This window comes from Eretmochelys imbricata, chromosome 13, assembly GCF_965152235.1.
Source record: "Eretmochelys imbricata isolate rEreImb1 chromosome 13, rEreImb1.hap1, whole genome shotgun sequence".
Classification (NCBI taxonomy): Eukaryota; Metazoa; Chordata; order Testudines; family Cheloniidae; genus Eretmochelys; species Eretmochelys imbricata.
Window position 1 is genome coordinate 11,353,803 of NC_135584.1, and position 23,554 is coordinate 11,377,356.

General features: G+C 44.5%; 1 protein-coding gene across 1 annotated transcript; it reads right to left on the reverse strand.

Moving 5' to 3' along the window:
• Positions 1-691: 691 nt before the first annotated feature.
• Positions 692-21,798, reverse strand: NPEPL1 (aminopeptidase like 1). The gene is made up of 12 exons (XM_077832189.1): positions 21,621-21,798; positions 19,032-19,217; positions 17,153-17,323; positions 14,257-14,346; positions 13,335-13,416; positions 12,958-13,100; positions 11,750-11,827; positions 7,570-7,670; positions 5,846-5,969; positions 3,927-4,103; positions 2,756-2,866; positions 692-1,517 (listed from the first exon to the last, which is right to left on the reverse strand). Exons 1-12 carry the CDS (start codon positions 21,768-21,770, stop codon positions 1,359-1,361), a joined length of 1,572 nt encoding a protein of 523 aa, XP_077688315.1. The 5' UTR covers positions 21,771-21,798; the 3' UTR covers positions 692-1,358.
• Positions 21,799-23,554: the final 1,756 nt, after the last annotated feature.

Consider the following 23,554-nt stretch of genomic DNA (forward strand, 5'->3'; position numbering starts at 1 on the left):
TGGCAGAAGAGAACAGGGGTATTGGGCAATGTTTTGTTAGGTTAAAATGGAGGGGTTACCTGAATGGTATCCAGGATGGTACCCCAGCATAGGGACAAGAGGATGGAGTAGGGCAGTTCTTTTACAAATAAAAATGTCTGAGGAGGCAGCATGCCTCCAGCGGACAGGGCACTGGACTGAGCATCAGGAGCCCTAGGGTTTCTATTTCCAGTTCTGCCAAGCTGTGAAACTCTGGGAAAGTCACTTCTCTCCTCCGTGCCTGGTTCCCCTCCCAAGATCCTGTCTGTCTTGTCTATTTAGACTAGAAGCTCCTCCGGACAGGGTCTGTCTCTCACTGTGTGTGTGCACAGTACCTAGCACAACAAGCCCTTAATCTCTGTTCAGTGAATCAAGTGAGAGAATTTGGTATTCTCATTCCAGTCATTAGCGGAAGCTCCTCTGCACCTAGTCATTCAGCACAAGTGGCAGCAGCTCCTGGGAGGAAAAAGAGTGCGGTGGGTCTGATCTGAAGTGCAGCAGTAGAGCTGGGCGTGAGAACTTGCACAGCGCAGTCCATTCAGACTCTCGTTTGAGGAACACCCAGTACTTTCGGAAATACAAATAATGCCATGAAGTTCCATGTTGGGATACACAAATGGCTTTAATAAACTCAGACCATGCATGTGCGAAGCAGACAGAAGCAAACAGCCACTTTGCTTTGTAAACCAAGTTTATTCATAGTCCCACTATTTCTTTTTTTCTTTCAAAGTGAATATGTTCCGTTATCTGAAAGAGTAAGAGCGACATGGAATTGCATTTTGGCCCACTCTTTTGTTGATTGTAATGGTCAGCAAAAGCTTAACATGCAGGTTCTGCCCCTTACTAAAATAAAAAGCCTTTTCCCATTAGACCTTCTTTGCTGCTAAGCTGAATTGCCATGGAATAAGCCGAGCCTACAGTGGTTTTTTCTTCCTCAAATAACTCTGTTGTGAGAAGCAGTGGGGCCTGTAAGAATCAATAAAACCTCATGGAAAGTAACAAAGGAAATCAGAAGGCCTGGGAAGCAAGAGTTGCAGTGGCTTATTCATGCATTAATGCACTCAGCAAGTTTTGAGAGGTGCTTTAAGGAGGACATTTCCCTCCCTCCACTAAAGCTAGCGGAGCTCAGAGATTGCAAGGTCAATGTTGTTCAGCAACTGTGTGCACAAATAGTTTAAAAAACAAAAGAATAGGCCATTTCATCAGAAATAAGTAATTGATCTCATCATGACAGTTAAAAAAAAATGGCAGTTTCCCAAATGTGGTATTTTCTTTGCTTCAGAACAGATCGGTGCAAGGTGAGGTAATACAGGCGCCCCATCGGTAAGTGCTGGGGAACATTAAACAAGGCGTCGCCTTTTAGAATCTCTCTCCATCTCCTCATCTGGAGAGTCTCCATTGCATCCCAGAGGGGACACCATGTTCAGCAGAGGATCTTCGGATGCACGGCCAAACAGGGACAGCAACAAAGCCACTCCATAACCAGTAGCTCGTTCGCCCTAGAAAAAAATGGGTACACTTCAGATTTTAATATCACTTGGGTATTGCACTCATCCTCACTCTTTTCCAAGTAGAATCCAGGCACATCCAGACAGAGAGCTGACCCATGAGTCTGCTCACATTCTTGGGGTGGCATTTTCCAAAGTGCCTAGGGAGTGGGATGTCCAACTCCCTTAGCTGCTTTGGAAAATCCCACCTTTTATGCCGCACTAGGCAGAACTCTGAAGAAGCTGGCAGCGTGCTCACAGGCATGCATTTCTGAGGGATCCTGCTGAAATGAAAGTGCTAAATAAGTGGGCACCACACATAAAGGAGAAAAACGGAGAATCCCACTAATAATTTAAGATATGCAGATGTCTAGAAACATACACACTATTAATGCAGAAATCCCAGTCTGCTCTGTAATAATACAAATGAACACAGCACAACATCCTTTACAATGATCTTTAACATCAAAGCAAGAACTATTCTATGAAACTGATCTACAGATGAGTTGGAAGTAGTACATGGTTGCTCTATAAGAGAAGCCTCCTCTGTTTCTCTGGAACTGTACTTTGTGGGTTAAGTTACGGCTGATACTGGTGAGTGGGTGAAGTTTGCACTCTACTGTAGTTTAGTAGGAGGCAGAGTACAGTTGATTTGCATCAGAGAGAGACTGACAATTACTGTGTTGTGTTTATCCTAACCCCTCTCACAGCAGAGAATCCACAATTCAATACCAGAGAGGAAAATCCAGCTGTACAATTTTGTTTTGTTTTTTAAAAACAGCAAAGCAGCTAGTTGGTTAGCAAGAGAAGAATGAGGGTGCAAATATCTGCTGAGGCATTGAGGGAGCAGATAGAGCCCCACAGAAATTTGACAGGCAGCCTGGACAAGCCAATCGGGAACAGACACAACAAAGCAAACCACCATGAGAGGATATTGGGCTAAATCACTTAGCACATGTTATGTACTCATTTCTTAAATCTGTAAAAGGCATTTAGTTGGGTTAAGAAAGCACATGCTGTTGAAATCAGAAATTAGACTAAGTAACATTTAGAGATTTTTTTTAAATAAAAAAACCCAAATAAGTTGCCAGAATAAAGCAGTTATCTTTCTAAAATCTAGATCTCTTTGTACAGTCATTGCTTCCTACAAGAAAGCTTTTCTTTCTAATTCCCCCACTCCACAGCAGAGAGCTCTGCAAAAGCAGCAGGCAGGAAAGGTGATATTTCACACGACAAATTAACACACTCACCGCATGGACAGGTGCTGCAATGTCTATATGGACCCAGACACCAGACCAATCGAAACCAATGTGAGAAGCAATAAAGAGCCCAGCACAGGAGCTCGGAGTATTGTCTCTGTCCTGGAGAAACAATAAAAAGTTTGTTTTTGTGAGATAATTTGTCTTTAAAAATATTATTTGTCTAAAAATAACTCCTAACAATTTCTTTACATTACCCACCATTTTAGAAGAGGGGTTCTAAACCTTTTTCTTTCTGAGGCCCCCACAACATGCTATAAAAATTCCACAACCGGTCTGCGCCACCACTGTTTTTCTGCATATAAAAACCAGGACCAGCATAGGGGGCAGCAAGCAGGGCTATTGCCTGTGGCCCGGCGCCACAGGAGGCCCTGTGAAGCTAAGTTGCTCAGGTTTCGACTTCAGCCCCGGGTGGCAGGGCTTGGAGCCCTGGGCTTCAGCCCCATGCGGTGGGGCTTTGGCTCTCTGCCCTGGGTCCCAGCAAGTCTAATGCCGGTCCTGCTTGGCGGCCTTCCTGAAATCTGCTTGTGGCCCCCAGACCCCTGGCTGAGAACCACTGTTTCAGAAGACAACGTACAAATCCATCTCTCATAAGGCACTCTTAAAAGCCGTAACTTAAGGCTGGCCTTAGTATATGCCAGCAAGTTCTCAGGTATGCAAGAATGAATTAACGCTTGCTGCTCCTTTCTGGAGTTATCGGCTCTCCCCACTCAGCTGTGTTTTCTCCTTACCTCCTTTCCCCTTACTAAACAGAACCATTGTACTTTTACTGGGGCAGAAGGGGTGGGTTACACAGCCATGATGCATGTGGTAGTTAAGAAGGCAATGCAGAATCCTCCATCACACCAATTCCAACCCCCAAAACATTTTGGCACTTGTTTAGCTTAGATGTACCAAGGTCAACAGCTGGAGTCACCACAGTCAGACCTGAGGCCCAGCCTTGCTCCCTTTGTCAAAAACAGAGTTGTTTGCAAGTGTCAATGGCAGGCAGGTAGGTTGGTTTCTAAAAGCTTTTACTAACTTCCCATACATCATCTTTGTATCTTCTAGCCCCTCCTACAACTGGTGCATTATGCAGAACATGCACCGGGAGTCTGGCCTGAACAATTCTGATTAAATAAGGGAATAAATAATAATAATAATAAAAAAAAACACAACCTACTGCCACAGAGTTCTTCATATCAGCTACAGCAGAGGTAAATTCACTAAAATGGAGCTCAGGACAATACACAAGAGGATGGACCAGGTCTCCGCAGTTCCTGCCAGCTATAACACAGGCCTTCTCCCAATCTTCATTGTTGGTGAGGACAGCAGCATGGTATTTCCCTGTGGCAATTCCCTAGTGAGGGATAAGACACAACCGGGTAGGATTAATATGGGTTTAGTCCCAAACTCTTTAGCGGACGTGCTGGATAGAACAATTTTCTGCTCCCTACTTGGCGCTAGCAGTTGCCTGCCACAGAACATGGCTATCAAGAAAATTCCCACTTAGAAAACATATCTGAAAACGAAGGAAAAAGACTGAGGTGTTATAAATAAACAGAGGGGTTCTGGGCATCATCAAAACATTTTACATTTGTGATAAGAAATCCATTTCCAAGTGAAATATTCCACACTCATCTAGGCTAACACAACAGCAGACACACAAACATCTCCCTGGGGTTTCATAGCCAACAAACGATACGGCCGTATGACTACACTCCCCATGTTTGTTGGTCCAGCAATGAATAATAAATAAGATGGCTCACATGCACATAGAACCAACCTAGCATTTTGTGTCAACCACAGATAACATGGACATTGTGAATGCAGGACCCTTCATAGGAAAAGTCATTTCACCCTAGATCTGCATTTAGGTCTTGGATTCGACCTGAAACCGAGAAGCCATATGTTGTTAGTGTTTTCCACACTGGTACCACAGGGCAGACATAAGGCAAGTTTTCAAAAGGGCACTGTTACATTGGCATGCACAACCCCTGATGAATGCAAACAGCATGCTTCCAGGAACTGCCCAATTTTTCAATGAAGACTAATTCTACCCCCAGACCATCCAGGCTAGATCTCATCACAGGAACTACTGTCTGTCCACACTATCTTCTATAAAAATGTTACAGTGGTTTACAAAAGTGATATTTCAATGTCAGTTTTTACCCTTTTACTAATATATACTGTGTGTAACATATGCCCTACATTATATAACATACCTTGTAAATCAAGACTTTGCCAAATAATTAACTGCAGATGCCGGGCCAGATACTCAGCTGGTGGAAATCAGCATAGCTCCACTAACTTCTAAGGAACTAGTGTGATTTACATCAGCTGAAGGTCTGGCCCACTAATCTCAATCTCGTATAGAACTTCCAGCTCTTGCAACTGTTAAACAATATCCAGCTATAGTTACAACATCAGATAAAAATGTGCTAGGCCAAGCACAAAGTTCTCTTACCCGTCCTTGTGATGATTATAAAGCCTAACAACATTTCACTCCTTCATACAACACATGTCTTGTGCCTAAGCCAAAGTGATGAGCCAAATTTGCTAGGCTGAATTTAGAAACACCCATGTGTTCACCATTATTGATGGTTATTACCTCCAGCTCAGATAAACCCACCAGGGACTTCAATGGGAACAGGATCAGACCATGAAAACTGACAACAGCATCTTAAACACTGGTTTAAGTTCTCTCAAGGAGAAATTGATAAAACTGTCAACTTTTGAATAATACTGGAGCATTTACATGAGTTTCATTTGTGTCTGAATAAACTTCATTTTTTTACTCAATTATGTATAAGATATAAAAGCCCACAAGGTACACAAACCATGTCTGACTAACGTAGTTATAAATGTAACACGCTGGCAAAGTGTGTCGTATTCCCCTCTGGTGGCTGGTTCATGTAGAGGATAACAGCCTTTTACTGCTGCTAGCTAACAGAGTTACTTCTCCAGCTCAAGTTGTAGAGACCTGTGGTTTGTAGCTAAAAGTGCAGCTTGATGTCTCCACAGACAACCTACAGTGGTGGCATGGGGCCATTACAATAAAAAGCTGTCCTCCAGCAACCCAGAGGCTTTGCAAACAAGTACCTGAGCTCCAGTGAGAGTGGCCATGTCAAGAATGATATCAGCTCCGAGATCCTTGCACGCATATGCAACTCCATCAGCCAACACCAGTCTGCCCTCTGCATCAGTATTGTTGATTTCCACAGTTCTAGGAAGAAGACATGTTATTTAATGCAACAACGCTTCAGGTTGGGAATGACGTCTGCAAAGAGATCCTGCTCAGCAGCTCTAAGAGCCAACACTGCTGCAAAGCGAAAAATATAAAGAAAATGCATTTACTTCTTATTTGAAGCAAGGGACCCTTTCCTTTAAAGTTCCACAACAGAGCGTACCTGAGCGACTAATGCTGGCTTTATCATAGATCCTACAGTCTGCAGAGCAGGGACCATCTTTCTATTGGGTTTGTACAGTCTCTCGCACAATGGGGCTGGGATTTCTAGGCACTATTGCAACATAAATAAGAATATACACGAACAACAACAGCTACCTATCTTCAGCTTAAAGAGCCCTAAACACTCAGGCAATCCTAACCTATTACTGGAACTGGGACTCTACAAAGCCAGGATGAAAATGGACAAAATCTGATGCTGTTCTGCTCAGAGGGGAATCAGATTATAACAATATCTTACAACGGGCTAGCCAGAAGAAAGCATCCACTTCTAAACACACAGGAAACTCACAACTACGGCTATGTGAAATAGTGGCATCAGGATTTGGGGGGGGGGAGGGAGGGGAATGAAATTAGAGGTTTTTGTATTTTGGTTTGCACTCAGAAAAACTGTCATTTTCCAGGGAACCTGTAAAACTTTGAGGGTCTCCCCCGCAGCTGCATCTCAGGGAAAAAAAGTTAACTCTTGTGTGAAAATGTTCTTGTGAAATGGTGAGATTTCATGCAAACAGCTCCAAACTTTCAGCCAAAGACACAGGTTGTGATGTTCTATTTCATACTTTTAGGGTAGTCGCTTTCCCAATGTCATTTCCATGACTGCTCTTCAAAGAAAAGGGTGATATTTGCTCTCCCATTCAATGCTAAAAGTAAGCAGTGAATAAGAGTAGCTTTATCCCAAGCGCTTGATACAGATTCTTTAATGACAGAACAGTTGTCTGGGAATCAGGTAAGAATCCTTTATTATCGAAGCCCATTTCAGGACTTAATGAGCAGATTTTCAAGATACTGATGAAGATTTCGTTGCAAAGATTTGTCAAAAAACCTGGTTTAATTTTTTCAGATTTTGAAATTTCAAAAGGGAAAACGAGGATGAAAATTGTCATTTTCCATCCCCATCCCATTTTTCAACCAGCTCTAGCTGACAACAGAGATGTAACATGAGATTTTTACAGCATAATATTGCGTACAATAAACACCTCATAACTATCTTTTGTTTCTTTATATTCTCCAATTTAAAACTTACTGCAGATGTTAATATTGTTTGATTTATTCTCAGTTACTTAGGTAAGGTAGCGTGGATTTCATTTGGCATGTGGCTATAGAAGGGAAATGTATCAATGATATGAGCATTTATCATTTGTATTGCGGTAGCATCTACGACCCTCGTGCTGGATCAGCACCCCGTTATGCTAGCTGCTGTACAAACACAGAATGACAACAATAAAAGGTCCTTGCCCCTCTAAGAGCTTACGATATAAGAAAATAGATTCTACAGCTATACCTGTTGTTCACTTGAACAAATAAAGTGGAGAGACAAAGCACTACTAAACAGGTCTATGAAAGGGACAGACAATCTTACTTTCCCGAGTAAAGGACATGGATGTCATCAGGTCTTGTTGAATTAGGCCCAACAGAATTTTCAGCCAAGCAAAAAACAGCATGAAGATTGTCTTTAAAGCCCTGTAACAATAAGAGGAGAGATGCAATTCAACATAATGTACATAGTAGTTTACTGGGACTGAAATTAATGAGGGATTATGGCTTTTAGATAGAACTATTACCATGAAATGCATTTATCACATGCAAAATCTGGGACAAGTGGCTTCTAGCCTGCAGCGGATATCAAGATATGTAAACTCACTGGGGCAGGGACTATCTTTTTGTTCTGTGTTTGTACAATGCCTAGCACAATGGAATCCCGATCCATGACTGGGGCTCCCAGGTGCTTTGGTAATACAAATAATTAAAAAAAGACAGCGTACAAGTACATTGATTTGTAGCTTCTGAGTTTTCAGTGGAGAGATAACAAGGAACCTAACAGAAGGAAAGCAGCACATGCTGAGAAGAGAGATCTTGTGTATGTGTGTGTTAGGGAGGGGAACTAAAGTCTTTGCCAGCTGCATAAATCACTGAATTCAGCCTCTTTCACTCTCTGGCACATAAAAGTTTAGTCTCTGTGGGTGTCGTTTATTTCGGACTGTTGTTGGGTTGAGTGTGCGGCGCTGGTGGGCTATGATATACAGGAGGTCAGATTAGATGACATAGTGGTCTCTTCTGGCCTTAAGCTCTGTGACATCAGAATTAAAGTGTCTTCTGTTCAAGATGTCTGCATCAACAGAGCTGGTTGAAACTTTGTGAAATCTGATTCTTCGATAAAAATAATCTAGAAGTTTTTGCAAATTAGTTTTGCTCTTTTTGACCAGCAACTTCCAAAGCCTATTGAAGTTGATGGGTGTCTTCTAACTGACTTCCATGGGCTTTGGATCAGGCCCCTATTAAGACAAGCTCCTTATACATAAAACCAGAGTATTATTATATGAACAACAGTGGTGCAGATTTTCAAAGATGTGCTACTGCACATGTTCAACCTCAATACAGCCCTAAAGACATCCTCAAAACACAGAGACTAGGGACATCTGGGCCAATATTTCTAGCTACTTAATCATCTCTAGCCACAAATAAAAGATTCAGATAATAAATCCTTTGAACATGACAATTATAAAGACTTGTGACAGCATGTTAAAAAGTAGTTCATGATGAATGGGCTTTTATTTTCCAATGCTTGTGTTTTCTATTACTTCTGTTTTACTCTTGAGTGATGCCAAAGACTATAACTTGGGGGCCTTTAATAAATTGCTCCCATCCCTATCACTTATGGAAAGCTCATGGAAAAGCCTGTAGTAGTTATGAAGAAGGACAGATACAACAACAGTTGGTCTACAACCATTTGTAAACTGTAAGCCTTCTAAAGAGGAACCCTAAAAGGACAACTGCCTGACTACGTGGACCCCAACCGGATTGAACCAGATGCCAGAAGAGATCTGCAGGAAGGTCGATTCTCCAGACAAGCTGCGTGACTTACTGCCCATTATCTGTTCATTGCCCTGCAGGGCCTAGTTATAATTAGCAATCTCCCTGTAGAGAACATGCCAATGCCTCCTGACTTTAAGAAATTCCACTATGGAGACTTCATTTGGAAGACGACTGGGAGTCCTAGAGTATGGTATTCACGTGTGTCAATGCATCACTTCCCATCCCATACCAGTCTACTGCAGGGTTTCTCACACCTCAACGTCCATAAGAGACAAGATACTTGTCCATCCAGTCCACAGGTCCGATCCAATACAGCAATTCCTATGGTTCCCCCACTTCTAAATGGTACCATAAGGTGTCTCACAACAAAAAAGAATTATCACGGTGTGGTCTCCTATTTTGCTGTGAGCTACAAGGCATACTCTTAGGAGCTGGCAAATAATTTGTATTTTCCATTCCCTCTTTTTCTCTCTTTCTGATTAAGTCCCACTCTGTTTTTTTCTGGTTTATAACCACTTTATATTTGTGTTTTGTTTGATGACATTTTAGAATATATCATTGTTTTCATGTGTACAACATGCCGAGTACCCTGGGATGGGGGGGGGGGGGGGCTTTTTTTAGTAGGGGAGAAGGAGGAAAGTGTGGCAGCTGTGTCTTAATAAATAAATAAATCTGCTTTGATCCCCTTTCACAATTTTCAACAGCACCAGCTGCTTTTAAAAGAAGCAAACTCTCGGTTGCGTCAGAGGTCAGTTTCACTAGGGATCTTTTGATAAGCTTCACCTGCTAGAGACGCCAGGACTTGCTGAGCCAGCTCATGGTCTTAAGTCCAAAGAGTTTGATTGGCTCTTTGTACGTTGTAAAATAAAGCCAACAACCATTCCTACAAACGGACGGCAGCAGGGAACCATCAAATAACCTCACACACAAGAGCTGGGGTACTTTACAAACAAAGGGATACAAGAGACACTGTGCTAACCAGAACCCCCTGCTGGGCAAAGTTGGTCTGCATGACAAAAAGCTGTTCTATTCATTTTCCATAAAAGGAATTCCACCAAGCGGGTTTATATTTACTCCTCTAAATAGGAAATGCAGCTAAACTAATGCTGAGAAAGGTGGACATTCCATCCCATTATTAAATGTCCCCGACAGATGACTGAATCCTGTTGGTTACTTTTGCAGGCTCTACACGTTGCTTTTAAAATACCTTAAATGAGTAACAAAAATGAATACTCCTCTACTGTCCAAACTACAACTTTGAAGATAGCTTCTTTTTGGGCTTATTTACCTTACATTTATTCTAGACATTTTAAAACTAGGCAATAGAATCTTGGAGTTTAAAAATATGCAGGCCTGGATTTTCTGAGCAATACAACAGCCTTTGCAGGCTTAATTTGCCCAGACTAATTTTACTGCCATATTGCACAGTCATAGTAATTGTGTGTGAAAATGACCAGCCATTTCCATGCACATTTATCACGATTGTGAGCAATAACTGCACACAATTAGGCAACACAGGCACTTGTAAATCTTTGGTGCACAATCACTGAGGAATACTTAGTATAAAACTAAGTCAAGTTGTCAGGTTGACGACAGACACGGCTTTTGTAGTCCCATCGGAGTGCTGTGAAAATTCTGCCTTGTCCTTTGGAATTGTGTGAGAGATTTAAACTATTTGAGGCATGAGAGTTACAGAGCTAGCAGCTTCACGTAAGTTGCTCCTTGCAAATTTGCTTCCAACTGCAAGTCTCTGCAGATAACTATGAGGTTTATAGTCCCTCAACATCAAACGCTCCTGTTATGGCCAAACACACAGCTAAAGTCATAGTAAATTGCTGCGAAATGGAAGTTTGGCACCTGACCACCTCCTGGACAGATCTTCTCTTAGACCTATATGTTAATCCACAGCAGCAAATGTTCTTTGAACCCTGGATATTTCTTGGAGGCAAGGGTGACTCCATCAGCAAGACTTACAGTGACTGGATTTGTGGTGAAAGCTGAATCCCTCTGGCAGCATCCATGCTAGGTTTATTATTATTACTCAGAAGGGTTCCCAATATTTCAAGGTTTGGCTTTATGTTGGTGTCCTTCTACCTTCTGGCCACAGCAGCAAACCAAAAGCCAGCTCCTTGTAAGACCATAAACTGGGGAAAGATAAGCCTGTTTTCCCAGTGTTCATACCTTATCTACCTGTTTGCTGACAATAAGGAAAACACCCAATGCCCTCACCTGAGGCAGATGATTAACAGCATATGACAACACTACATAACAATAGCGCAGGAAGAGAAGAGCAACACTCTTACATTGTTATGTAGTGCTAACACAAAGACATTATTCTTCTCAGCAACAGCAGCTACCAACAATTCTGCAGAATGGATGTGACCTAAGAACTAGCATCAATGAAATCCTCAGGATAGGAGCATATTTAGCAACTTACATATATAGGTTCCGGTTTGGGAAAGTGGTTTCCCGAATCGGGGCCCTAGTGCTTTACAAACATTAATTCCCAAGACCCCAGTGATGTATGTAAAACAGCAACCTCCCCATTTTACAGAGACAGGCACTGATCTGTAGCAAGTTGTCCAAGGCAACTAACAGTTAGAACTCTGGCGCTCCTAGGCCCCAGTCCAGGGAACGCACCACTAGACAAGACGGCATCTTCTTGGGAATACGTAAACTTAGGCAAGAATTCTGATCTAAGTTATGTTGACTAAGATTTCACTTACTTGCTTTACCGTGGCTTTGAAGGCACCCAAAACAGCAGCTGCTCCGCCACAGTCACGTTTCATGCCAGGCATAGTGGTCTATTTAAAACAGAAATATATATATTTTTGTGTGTGTGTGTGTGTGTGTGTGTGTTTGCGTGAGAAGTCAAAAACATAAGGTAGAGTCACAGTTTTAGTCCCTGTTAAAACTAGAATCTCTGATGCAACCTTACCTCTCGTCTTGTGAGGGCTTGTCTACAATACACAGATCAGGAGGGTCTCTCACCCTGTGTGAAATTACAATCACTTTCCAAAGTGTTAACTCTTGCTCTGCACCTTAAACTTTTAAGACACAAAACGTACAAATGCTATTGCTAACCCAGTGAAAATGAACTGCTTGCACTTTTTTGCTACACAAGCGAAGCTTTCACAACATGATCTGCATCCTCGACAAGCCAATTTTATGTTAAATACAGTCAATTCTCCAGACGTTGTTTCTGTCTGGCTCTTACCGGATCCTGTTTTAAAACTGAAAATACTAAACTTCTGTTGCTATTTCAGTATATAAAGTTAACAGGCTGCAATGTTTTCTATGGGCCTGACATGAGTTAAAGTTGATGAGTGTCTTTCCATTGACTTGGAAGGGCTTAGGATCAGACTTTGTGTTCAGGAACGAAGGCCCTTCAATTCTGGCTTTCTTCTAATGCAGCAAACTACTGCAGGAGGAAAATACCAGCAATTTAACTGCTTTGCCACATGTTCCCAGACTCTTATTTGCCACTTTCACCCTTATAGCTTGTTTACAGATATGCAACCGTGCACATGGGAAGGATCAAGTACAAGTGTTTAACCCAAAAGAAAAACAGCTCATTTTCCACGGACATTTCTGACATAAATTATCCACTTCAACTTTATCACAAGCAAAGATGGAAGCAGGACACTGGGTACGTCTACGCTGCAATCAGAGCTGTGAATGCAGCACATGTAGACAGACCTGAGCTAGCTTTGACCCAGCTAGCACAAAAACAGTAGTCAAACCATGGGCTATCTGTTCCCGTCCTGGGTACGCAGTGGAGAGACATGCTGCGGAATGTGCTGCTGTAGCTTAACTGCTCTTGTCATTTGACATAGCTAGAAGGAAGCTAGTTCGAATACATCTGCACGTGCTGACTGAAGTGTAGACGTTCCCCCAGCCACCTATTCTATCTACAGATACAGCATTTACACACCTTTCCCTTAATGCTGAGGCCTCCGGTGTCATACACAATGCCTTTCCCAACCCATGCGATGGTTTGTGTAGCACCATCCGGGGTGTGACTGAGTACAGCTAGGGCAGGTGGATGCACAGCTGCTTTGCCAACTCCATAGATACCTGGAAAAGAAAGATTGAAAAACCCGAGTTGTTGTTAGGGAACTCTGTGTGTGGGGGGGGTAGGGGGTGGGAATGTATGGCACTGTGTTCTGTTTGAACCAGCCTGGGGTTATACAGGGAATTTCAGGGCTATAAAATTGTGCCCAATTTGTGTAAACAACAAAAGTCATAATGAAGTGGACGCTATCCTGAAGTAAACTGAAGATGAAAGACTGAGCTTTCAGCAAGACATACCTCCAAATCCCTTCTCATTCAGCTCCTCATCACGAATAATGGTTGGAACAATCCCAAGATCCTTGCCAACTTTTTTGATTTCCTGTAAGGTTATCATAAAAAAATATATATATAAAATTAAAAATGATAATTAGCCAATGTTGATTAGAATGTACGTGTCTTTCCAAAGCTAAAGATGCCCACCCACACATCCACTGTGTGCAAAGCCACAAAACGTACAAGATCTTGGGCCTGATGCTGATCTCTTGATAGTGTAATTCTTTTTACTTCAGCGGAGATACCACTGATTTATGACAGCGTGAGGGCTGACTCTGGCCTTTAAGTTCTGATCGAGAGAGGAGCTTTTAAATAGGAAGGTCAGCCAGCCTCCACAGAAGGCACTTGCCTATAATCAGGCCATGATGAAATAGAGAAGGAAAGTTAATGCTCTCAAAAACTTTGCATAATAGTAAACTAATTTTCACATATGGCTCCTTTCACCCCATAGTGTCAGAAACACTTTACAGTGATAACTAAATAGCATTCCCTTTTCACGGATGGGAAACAAGTGGCTAAGGGCCTCATTTCCAAAAGAGGGCAGCACTCTAGAATCAGTGGGAACTGTGAGCATCCAGTACCTCTGAAATATCAGCCTTAAGTGACCTGTCCAAAAATCACGGAACAAGCCAGTGGCACAGTCAGAAAGAGAATCCAGCTTTCCGGACTCGTGATCTAACTGTTTAACTGGGCTTCCCTCAAACTCACCAGTGCTCTTGAGCTGCAAAAGGGTCCATTAATGACAAGCCTGTAGCAGCTTCTTGGGGATGCCTGCCATCATTCACACTGCACAAGACTTCACTAAGAGATGCCAGCATTATTTCTAGACTGTGACATTCAAGACAGACTTCCAATAAGCAACCCTGTTGTAACATGGATCACCAACCTCCAGGAAGCTGTTAGTGTTCATCTCATTGCATGGAGTGTCCACAATGCGAGCAGCCAGCCTCACCCCTTCTGTAGCACTTGCCAAACACTGGAAATAAAAGAGATGGAAGGCACAGACAAACGAGAGTTGGCTGACTAATTGCACAATGCTGCACAGAAATTGGGTTCAGCATAAAGACAAAGATGTGCAGTTCCCCAATTCCCAACTGCAAAAGATCCTTGTTCAAGTCCAACACTCTTGCACTGCCTGTTCTTAAACTCCAATTAATTATGCTGTGCCTTAAGGAAACTGAATTCCGTTTCAGCATGAATTGACAGCACAACGTAACAGTCTTTTTCACTGTCCTATTGAACAATCACAGTGCAATGTGAAGTTACGAATGCAATGGAGAGGGCATGAAACCGATTCATATAACCAAGGGCTCACATAAACGGTGGGCTGCTTATGCTGGAAGCCTGTGGAAATGATATAGTCCAGGGATTGGCAACCTTTGGCACGTGACCTGTCAGGGAAAGCCCCTGGCGGGCCGGGCCAGTTTGTTTACCTACCACATCCGCAGTTTCGGCCGATCACAGCTCCCACTGGCTGCGGTTCACTGCTCCAGACCAGTGGGGGCTGCGGGAAGGGCGGCCAGCTCATCCCTCGGCCTGTGGCGCTTCCCTCAGCCCCCATTGGCCTGGGACGGCAAACCGCGGCGAGAGCCACGATCGGCTGAACCCGTGGACGCGGCAGGTAAACAAACTGTCCCGGCCTGCCAGGGGTTTTCCCTGATGGGACGCATGCCAAAGGTTGCCGATCCCTGATCTAGTTCTTTGGAGGGGAGGCTGTAGAGTTGATTAACTCTGGAGGCTTCAACACTGAAGTTTACTATAGCAATACATTCTCCATGGGCCTCCACCTTAAACCGGCCCAGACAAGGGAGATGGTGCAGAACAGAGCGGCCTGCCTGGTGAGTGGTGTATCCCAAAGGAAGCACGAGACATCAGTGCTCTGGGGTCTGCACGAGCCATCTCATATTTTCTGGGCTGAATTTACAGAGTGAAATCCTAGCCTCACTGAAGTCAATGAGAGTTTTTTCACTGAACTCAATTGGGGAAAAGGTGTCAGGATTTCACTCTAGGGCAGTGGTTCTCAAACGTATTTGATCGCGCCCCCCTTCTGTATGTCTGTAGTAGTTTATGACCGCTTGCCACCCAAGTACATATACTGATAAAAAAAATCCACATGCAACTCACTCAATATCAAAAACAGAGAAGGTGCAGATTCAAACAGAGCCATTTAAGTATATAGCAATACCATACCATGCCAGCCTTACTTCTGCACTGCTACTGGCAGAGAGCAGCAACTGCTGGCCGGATGCCCAAGTCTGAAGGCAGTGCTGCTACCAGCGGCTTCTCATATCCCCTGCCCCCCACCCGCAGAATGTATTCAGCGCCTCCGGGGGGGCCATACCCCAGTTTGAGAACTTCTGCTCTAAGGGTTGGTTTTGAGCCATAAAGCCTTAAGTGGCTTGGGCCCTGCCTCCCTGACGGGGTCCGTTTTCATTACTCATATGAACAACTTAGTCCTGCCATGAGTGCAGGGGACTATACCTCTCGACATCCCTTTCAGTCTTATGATTCTATGGTTTTCTCATTTGGGGTGAGGAGCAGCTGCTGTTACCCGACTGCCTTATATTGTACTATACTGTCATAGCAAAGATGCTCAGAGCTTGGGAAAGCCACTTTAAAAAAGAAATAAACACCACTATATCCTGCCCTTAGCCAATCTATGAATACTTCCCTGCCATCCTCGCGAAAACTGATTAGCTGGGGTGGCATGACTTTGTGTTGTGTAGCTAATCCAGCTCGCAGGTCAGGGCAGAAGCAAAGGCAGACGCTAGAAAAAATTTTAACTGATCTTCTGACAGGGACAAGCGTCAGCTCAGAGACACTAGACAACCTAGGCTTCTTCTGCTCCACCACAGCCAAAAACATGGTTGAGGAGTTCCTACAACTAATCAAGTGATATGCTGAGTTCATGCTGTATAATACAGACTTGCAACTCAACTCTATTTCCCTAGTGCAGAGGTTCTCAAACTGTGGGTCGTGACCTCTCAGGGGGTCACAAGGTTATTACATGGGGGGTCACAAGCAGTCAGCTTCCACCCCCAAACCCCACTTTGCCTCCAGCATTTATAATAGTGTTAAATACAAAAAAAAGTGTTTTTAATTTATAAGGGGGGGGTCGCACGCATAGGTTTGCTGTGTGAAAGAGATCACCAGTACAAAAGTTTGAGAAACATTGCCCTAGTGTTACATTTCTGGCTACAAAGTTTCACTGGGAGAATAAAACCATGAGGTGATGTAATGTCACATATAAATACCATAGGCCACATTCTGGCCCCAAAACATTCAGTTTCTGGTGACTTCAACGAGAGATGCACTTATGTAACCAATGGTAGAATTCAGCGTCATAAAAGCAGGATAAACTTACTATAACTTCCTTTGCCTGGAAACACATGCACATGCCTGATTCAATGCAATATTAGGCCATAGGTTAAAATCTATTACTTGCACCCAAGACAAACATTATAGAAGTGAAGTCTCTTTGTGTGATGTGTTTGTACAGTTCTCCGAGGACACAGCAGTCTGACCCCTAATTGAGATCTTTAAGTACCTCTGCAAAAATATCTTCAATATTACTAATTCTGAATGCTATAAAGTTATATTCACGCAAGTGATAATAAAACTGAATTGATCTGTGACCATTTCTTATCTTGGGTGCTGCAGATATTCTACATTCATTAGATACTGAATGGTAATTCATATCAGTGTAACAATTCTGAATGAAAACTGGGCTGGATATACAAGGAGCAACGTGACAGCTAACTGAGGGAAAATCTGTAACTTACTTTAAGCGTTGCCACTTCTATGGGCCCATTGTTCTGTCCAACCAGAAAAAACTCCACAGTTACAGTTTTCTTCTCTGTGCGCCTAGAGGCACTGGACCGATGCGTAAACAGTGGGAAAGCCCTGGCTAGCGCACAAGCCGAGGCAAAGACTTCAGAGCGCTCACAGACCATCTGAAATACCAGCAAGACGACAAATGGGTCACAAAGTGTTAGAAGGGGATGAAACCGGATTATGGGGTCTGTTATTCTTGATAAGAGTGCCAGTGACATTAAAGAGAAGGAGCTCAGGCCTGGCCTATATGCAGACTTTAAACTAGTTGAACTATTTCAGTTAGGGACTGATTTTTTTCCTGAAATAGTTATACTGGTATAACCCCTCGTGTGGACACAGTTATACTGGGATAAAGGGGCCTTAGACCAGTCTTGCTTCTTCCGCTTCCCATACGGGGATAAGCTGTACTGCAGGACCCTGTAGCACTTTTATCCAGGTGTAAGTATGTCCACACTGGGGTGTGTGTACTAATTTAATTACATTGCTGTAGTCAAAGCGTTTCAACGTTAGTGCATAGTCAAAGCCTAAGAAGCGTGGGAATTGCCCTTCTATTTTCCAAGCACACTGACAGGAAATTACTACTATGGCTAAGGCTAAATATTAACTTCAGGCTCTTGATACATGCAGTAGATTCTTGAAGTTTACACTAGGAATGGGAAATGGAAAACTGTTTTAGAGAAATTTTACAAATGTTAACTCAGACAGAACAGACTTAGACCAACTGGCCTCCCAACTAATTTTTCATGTGACGAGTGCTGTAGATAGCCTAATAGTTTATCTAGAGAAAGTTTCATTACTGACAGTAACCTGAAAGACACCTTCAAACTGGTCTACAGGAGATTCCTATCAAATTAAAAAGTCTCTCCAGTTGCAGCAGTTTAACTAAATCCTTATCTAGACTAGGATTTAAGGTCTGACAATAGCAGGTGTTAGCTAACACGTTTTAAGAGTCTAGTGTAGACAAGACACATTGCCTCTAATATGTCCTAACCTGGTTGTGTAGCATGTATTAAAGGCAGGAGGCTGCTTCTACATTATACTTTTAAAACACACTCGCTACTATGTGTTAACGTCACACCTTAGATCTCGTCTAGACAAGGCATCTATTGCTGCAAACACTTTGTTTGAACTCTTATTTCAGATGAAGAGTGCATTCAAAAACAGAGTAAAAACCATTCTTAAAGTGATTTAGTTAAACTGGTGCTCACCTTGTGCACAGACTAGCTCTTCCACTTAGTCCTTGGCTATACTAGAAAGTTGTACCACATTATGGGTATGTCTACACTGCAGCTGGGAGCATGCCAACAACAGGTCCAGGGGGTCCAAGCGGGTTTGTACTCAGGTGGCCAGCCTGAGCCACTGCCCATGCTACCCCCCAGATACGCTGCTTTTTAGCGCATTAGCTAGAGCAGAGCTACCGTGTCTGTCTACCTGCACTGGGAAACACCTTCCCAGCTGCAGTGCAGAAAAACCCTGTAACTATACCAGCAGAGTTATACCTAAGCAACCAACCCCTCCTAGCACAGATGCAGTCATATTGCTATAAAGTGCTATATACTAGTACAGCTAGCCCAACATGGAAAAGGGAACAAACTATGTTAGTATAAATCTTCTTTACGGTGGTATAATTGTGTCCACACTAGGGCTTTTATTGCTTTAACTGTTTTAGTAAAAAAACAAACAAATAAAAAACCCCAGCCCTCCCTGAGTGAAATAATTTTATAACTTTCAAGTACAGACCAGGCCTTCTACAGATCAGACTTCCTCGAATACAGGAAAATGCTTAACTTGGCTTTTTACCAAAGGTACTTTCTAACTGTCACTTACAACAATACATCTGTTGATGCCTCCTGGAAGACAGTTTCGAACAAGGCGGGTGATGAAGTGAGCTGCAGAAGGGCTATTGTGTCTGCTAACTCTGGAAGGTAAAGCAGCTACGGTGGCATAGTTCAGGTAGAGGGGACAGTTGTCGGTAGGATTTGGATTCAGAGTGCTTAATGCAGCCTGCCATATCTGAGAGGAAGAGAAAGGGAAACAGATTAAAAACAAAGAACGGCAGGACAACACTTTTCTATCAGTCTCACTCTTGGTATTTCTGATGGATTGCCCAACTGTAATATTCAGGTGCGGAAAGTGTAGAACGATGCACCTGAGTTTAAATACAGTATCCACATGCAGCTTTTTAAATGATGTTTTTATACACACAATTTAAATATGGGAAACCAATTTGTTAATCAGGAAGATACATACTTCCACAGGCAGTGAAAGTTATGTTTGATACTACATTAAACATGGAAACAGGCCATTTTATATAATAGCTATTCAAAGCCTTTTTAATTAAAACTGTTTTAATAGTGATAAAAAGCTGGTTTGATTTATTAACATAGAATATACAGCTATTTCACATGGCCATTTAATTAAAAAAGGAGATGAGAGCCAATTGTTCTTCACAAGAGACACACAGTCCAATCAAGAACTGCCACACATTTAGCAAGCTAAAAACCATAATGCAAAAATATTTGTGGTTGTCCCATAATTTTTAAAAAGTCATTAGGAGCATGAAAATAAAAGCAGATCTACACATTCCATCCAAACAGCTGGGAGAGGGGGGAAAAAAACCACAGGATATGTTTCACCCTTTTCTGAAAATGCGATTTAGGTCTCAAGCTTGCCATTTGGCATGCAAGAATATATATTTCAATAATTACATTAGTTACAATATCCTCACCTGGCACTGCTAGAACACCTGTGACCTCAAAGGAACATAAAGCACTTTACACCCATCAAAGCAGAGGGAAGGTAAGATCAGTTCTACATTTTAAGTTGCAACGGTCCCCTCCGTGGGCACATGGCAAATCCCACAGAACTTCCAGCACAACAACAGACTCCTGCCAGAAGTTGCTGTCTTAACTGTTGTGCCTGGAAGCCCTACAGACCCCTCTACTGGGAAAATGACCTGCCATGTGTCTCTCAGCCGGGAGGGGGGATTCCTTTGAGGAGGGGCTATTTAAAGCATCATTCATTGAGAGACAAAGGATTTTGCTTTGTGGGTTTCAAGGAAACATTTAAAATCTCATTTCACTTGAGAGGGCCCTGCTAAGCCCTCCTTCCCCACAACACTCTGCCCCCAGCCCCAATCCCCTGTAGGGGGCTGCAAGAAGCAAGGAAACCACACCACCATCTTAGGCAGGGCTCTGAGGCCCCCTTCACCAGAAACTGCTCTCCTAGGACAGGCAATCATAGCTAGTCGCTTCCAGTCACAGCAACTGTATTTCTGCTCAGAAAACACATGAAGGTGCAGGGTCAAACACCCTGTGATTTCCTTCCCAGTCCCCACCCTGCAGCGGCAGGCTCAACCAGCTGCAAAGCCAGGAGATTAGAGCAGAGTGCAACTCACCCTAGAAGAAGACGATGCTCTGATGGAGCCCAGGCACAGAGGGATTGGGTAGAGACTACTCCCAGAAGGATGCTCATTCAAATGACAAGCCCCCCAGGGATTTTTAGCCCAGGGGGCTTAAACACCCCCCCAAAGGGGGACTACGCACCCCCCAGAACACCCAAGCCAAACCCCACTCCAGGAGGGAATCATGCACCTTAAGCCCTCCAGAGTCTCTCTCCACACACACACACAGGGGCCCAATCATGCACTTGGCAGTCCGGTGGAATGAGTAACCCAGGGGAAAGAGCTGGGGAAAATAATCAGTCTTGACCCTAAAGAAACCCAGCCCTGGGCAGGGGCGCTGGAACCATTTGTAGAGTGGAGGTGCTGAGGGGCATTAAATCAAATTTCAAACCCTGTATGTGAGGGAATCCATTTGAAGCCAGGGGTTGGGGCAGCAGTTCCTGCACCTTTGCCCCTGTGGAGCTGGGGGAGATCATACGCCCTGAGGCCCTGGAGAAAAGGGGCCCTAGAGAGGAGCGGGAACGTGCGTCCTGGCGCCCAGGGAGACAGCATGCACCCCGCAGCCCCGGGGGGGAAGTCGGGGGGATCGCGCATCCCGCAAGGGGGGGCACCGTGCACCCCGTAGCTCCGGGGAGAAGTCGGGGGGCGCGAATGGAGCACCCCGCAGCCCCGGGGTGACACCGTGCATCCCGCAACCCCGGGGCGGGGAAGTCGGGGGGGGGGGGGCGCGAATAGAGCACCCCGCAGCCCCGGGGGGAAGTCCGGGGGGGCGCGAATGGAGCACCCCGCAGCCCCGGGGGGAAGTCCGGGGGGGGCGCGAATGGAGCACCCCGCAGCCCCGGGGGGAAGTCCGGGGGGGGCGCGAATGGAGCACCCCGCAGCCCCGCAGGGAAGTCCGGGGGGGCGCGAATGGAGCATCCCGCAGCCCCGGGGGAGTCGGGGGGGGGGTTGCGAGGGACACGGAGCAGCAGTCAGCGAGCTGCGGGGGAATCGTGCCCCCGGCCCAGCCTCACCTCCTCGCTGACTCGTGGCTGCAGCTTGCCCCGCAGCTGGGCCCAGGGCAGGCGATGCAGGTTGTGCAGCTGGCCCAGCACGAGCAGCGGGCGGCTCTGCGGATCCGCCTCCCCGGCGCTGGCCTGGAACTCCAGCTGCACGTTCGCCATCTTCCCGCCCGCCGCCCCGGCCCGGCAGCCTCCCCGCGCAGCGCCGCCACGGGCGCCCCCTGCGGCCGCGCCGGGCACAGCCGCGCTCCCCAGGGCGGCGCGGGGGCACGTCCCTCCCGTGAGTTCTGGCTTGCAGCGAGCTCAGCCGTTCGCAGCGCCCTCGCCTTGCCGCGGGGGAGGCGGCTGGTTAGGAACAAATAAAATCACCCCTCCTGGAGCCCCCCGCTTTTTTTTTTTTTTTTTGGCTGAAAAATTCTGAAATTCAAAATGACAAAGGCCTGGCTGGGATGATGTAGTGGGGTTGGTCCTGCCTTGAGCGGTGGGTTGGACTCGATGATCTCCTGAGGTCTCTTCCAACCCTGCTCTTCTGTGATTCTGTGAAACGTTTCCAGCTGCCCCTAGGCCAAGCGACAGGCAGCAGCTCAGGCTTCCTGCTCCCCGTGTGTAAGAGGCTGGATGAGGGGCGAGGGAGAGCGTCGCGCTGGGATGGGTTTGGAGAGCAAGAGAAATGTGTGACCGGCATCTGGCTGGGGAGCGGTTGAGCTTTTGCAGCCTTTGGTCAGGGGGGTTAAAGAGAGGCCTTTCTGTGGGGAAGAGGGGATCACAGGTCAAGAAGGGGAAAGGCCTTGGATGGTTTGACCACAAGGACAAACATCTATGACAGCCTAAGACCACAACCAGTGATCAGTCAGCACACTTGGGCTAAGGGCAGCTGGTGGTGCCAAGAACCCCCAGCCCAGAGGGTAGCTTGCGGGGGTCTGTGAGTGGATAGGACGCTGCCCCAGGAACTGTGGGGCTTTGCTAGCAGGACCTAGGCCAGTCTAGTAAGTGAAGACAGAGTGATGGAGGAAGAAGAGAAACATATCTGTGGTGTACCTTCAAGGAAGAGAGGAATCATTTAGAGAGGAAGAAGGGTAACAAGATAGAAGCTAATATAAAAGAACATTTGGGGTAAATACACATTCAAACATTTCAGAGTAAAAACAGGTTGTGGACTAGTTTCCTAAAGGAAGTGGGAAAACTTCATTGCTTGGGATATTTAAATACAGGCTTGATAAAGCAACATGGCCTAGCAGAGGATGACATACATCTAGGGGGCTTCAGCTTTTCTATAGTGGGAGGGGATCTCCCTCCTATTGAGCTGGGACACCCTTCCAACACTATCTTAAGGGCAGAGTGGTCCTAGTTGTGGCCCCAGGCTGAGAAATCCTGAGTGAGATGATCTAACATGTTTTTGCATTTAATGTAACTTTCAATAAATATACTAAGATTTTTTTAAAATGGTTTACTTATACATTACAAACAGTTCACAGGGTGAAATGGAAGAAAATATACTGTACATAGTTGTTCAGAACATGAGATCCCTTGTGTTACACTCCACAGATAAATTCATATTTTGGGGAAATGAATGGAAGTTATTAGCACTGATTCCAGCTTCCATCCACCTACAATGAAAAATATGCACCCTTTATAAAAGGAAAAGGAGTACTTGTGGCACCTTAGAGACTAACCAATTTATTTGAGCTACAGCTCACGAAAGCTCATGCTCAAATAAATTGGTTAGTCTCTAAGGTGCCACAAGTACTCCTTTTCTTTTTGCGAATACAGACTAACACGGCTGTTACTCTGAAACCTGTCTTTATAAAAGGAAGCACTCAAGTTACACATTCTTGATGGGTTTTTTGATACCTTCTAACTGAGGGAAATTGTAAACAGACTAAAAGTGTTAATTTCAGAGGTGACTAATTATTAAATATAAATGGAAAGCTGAATTTTCTTCTTTG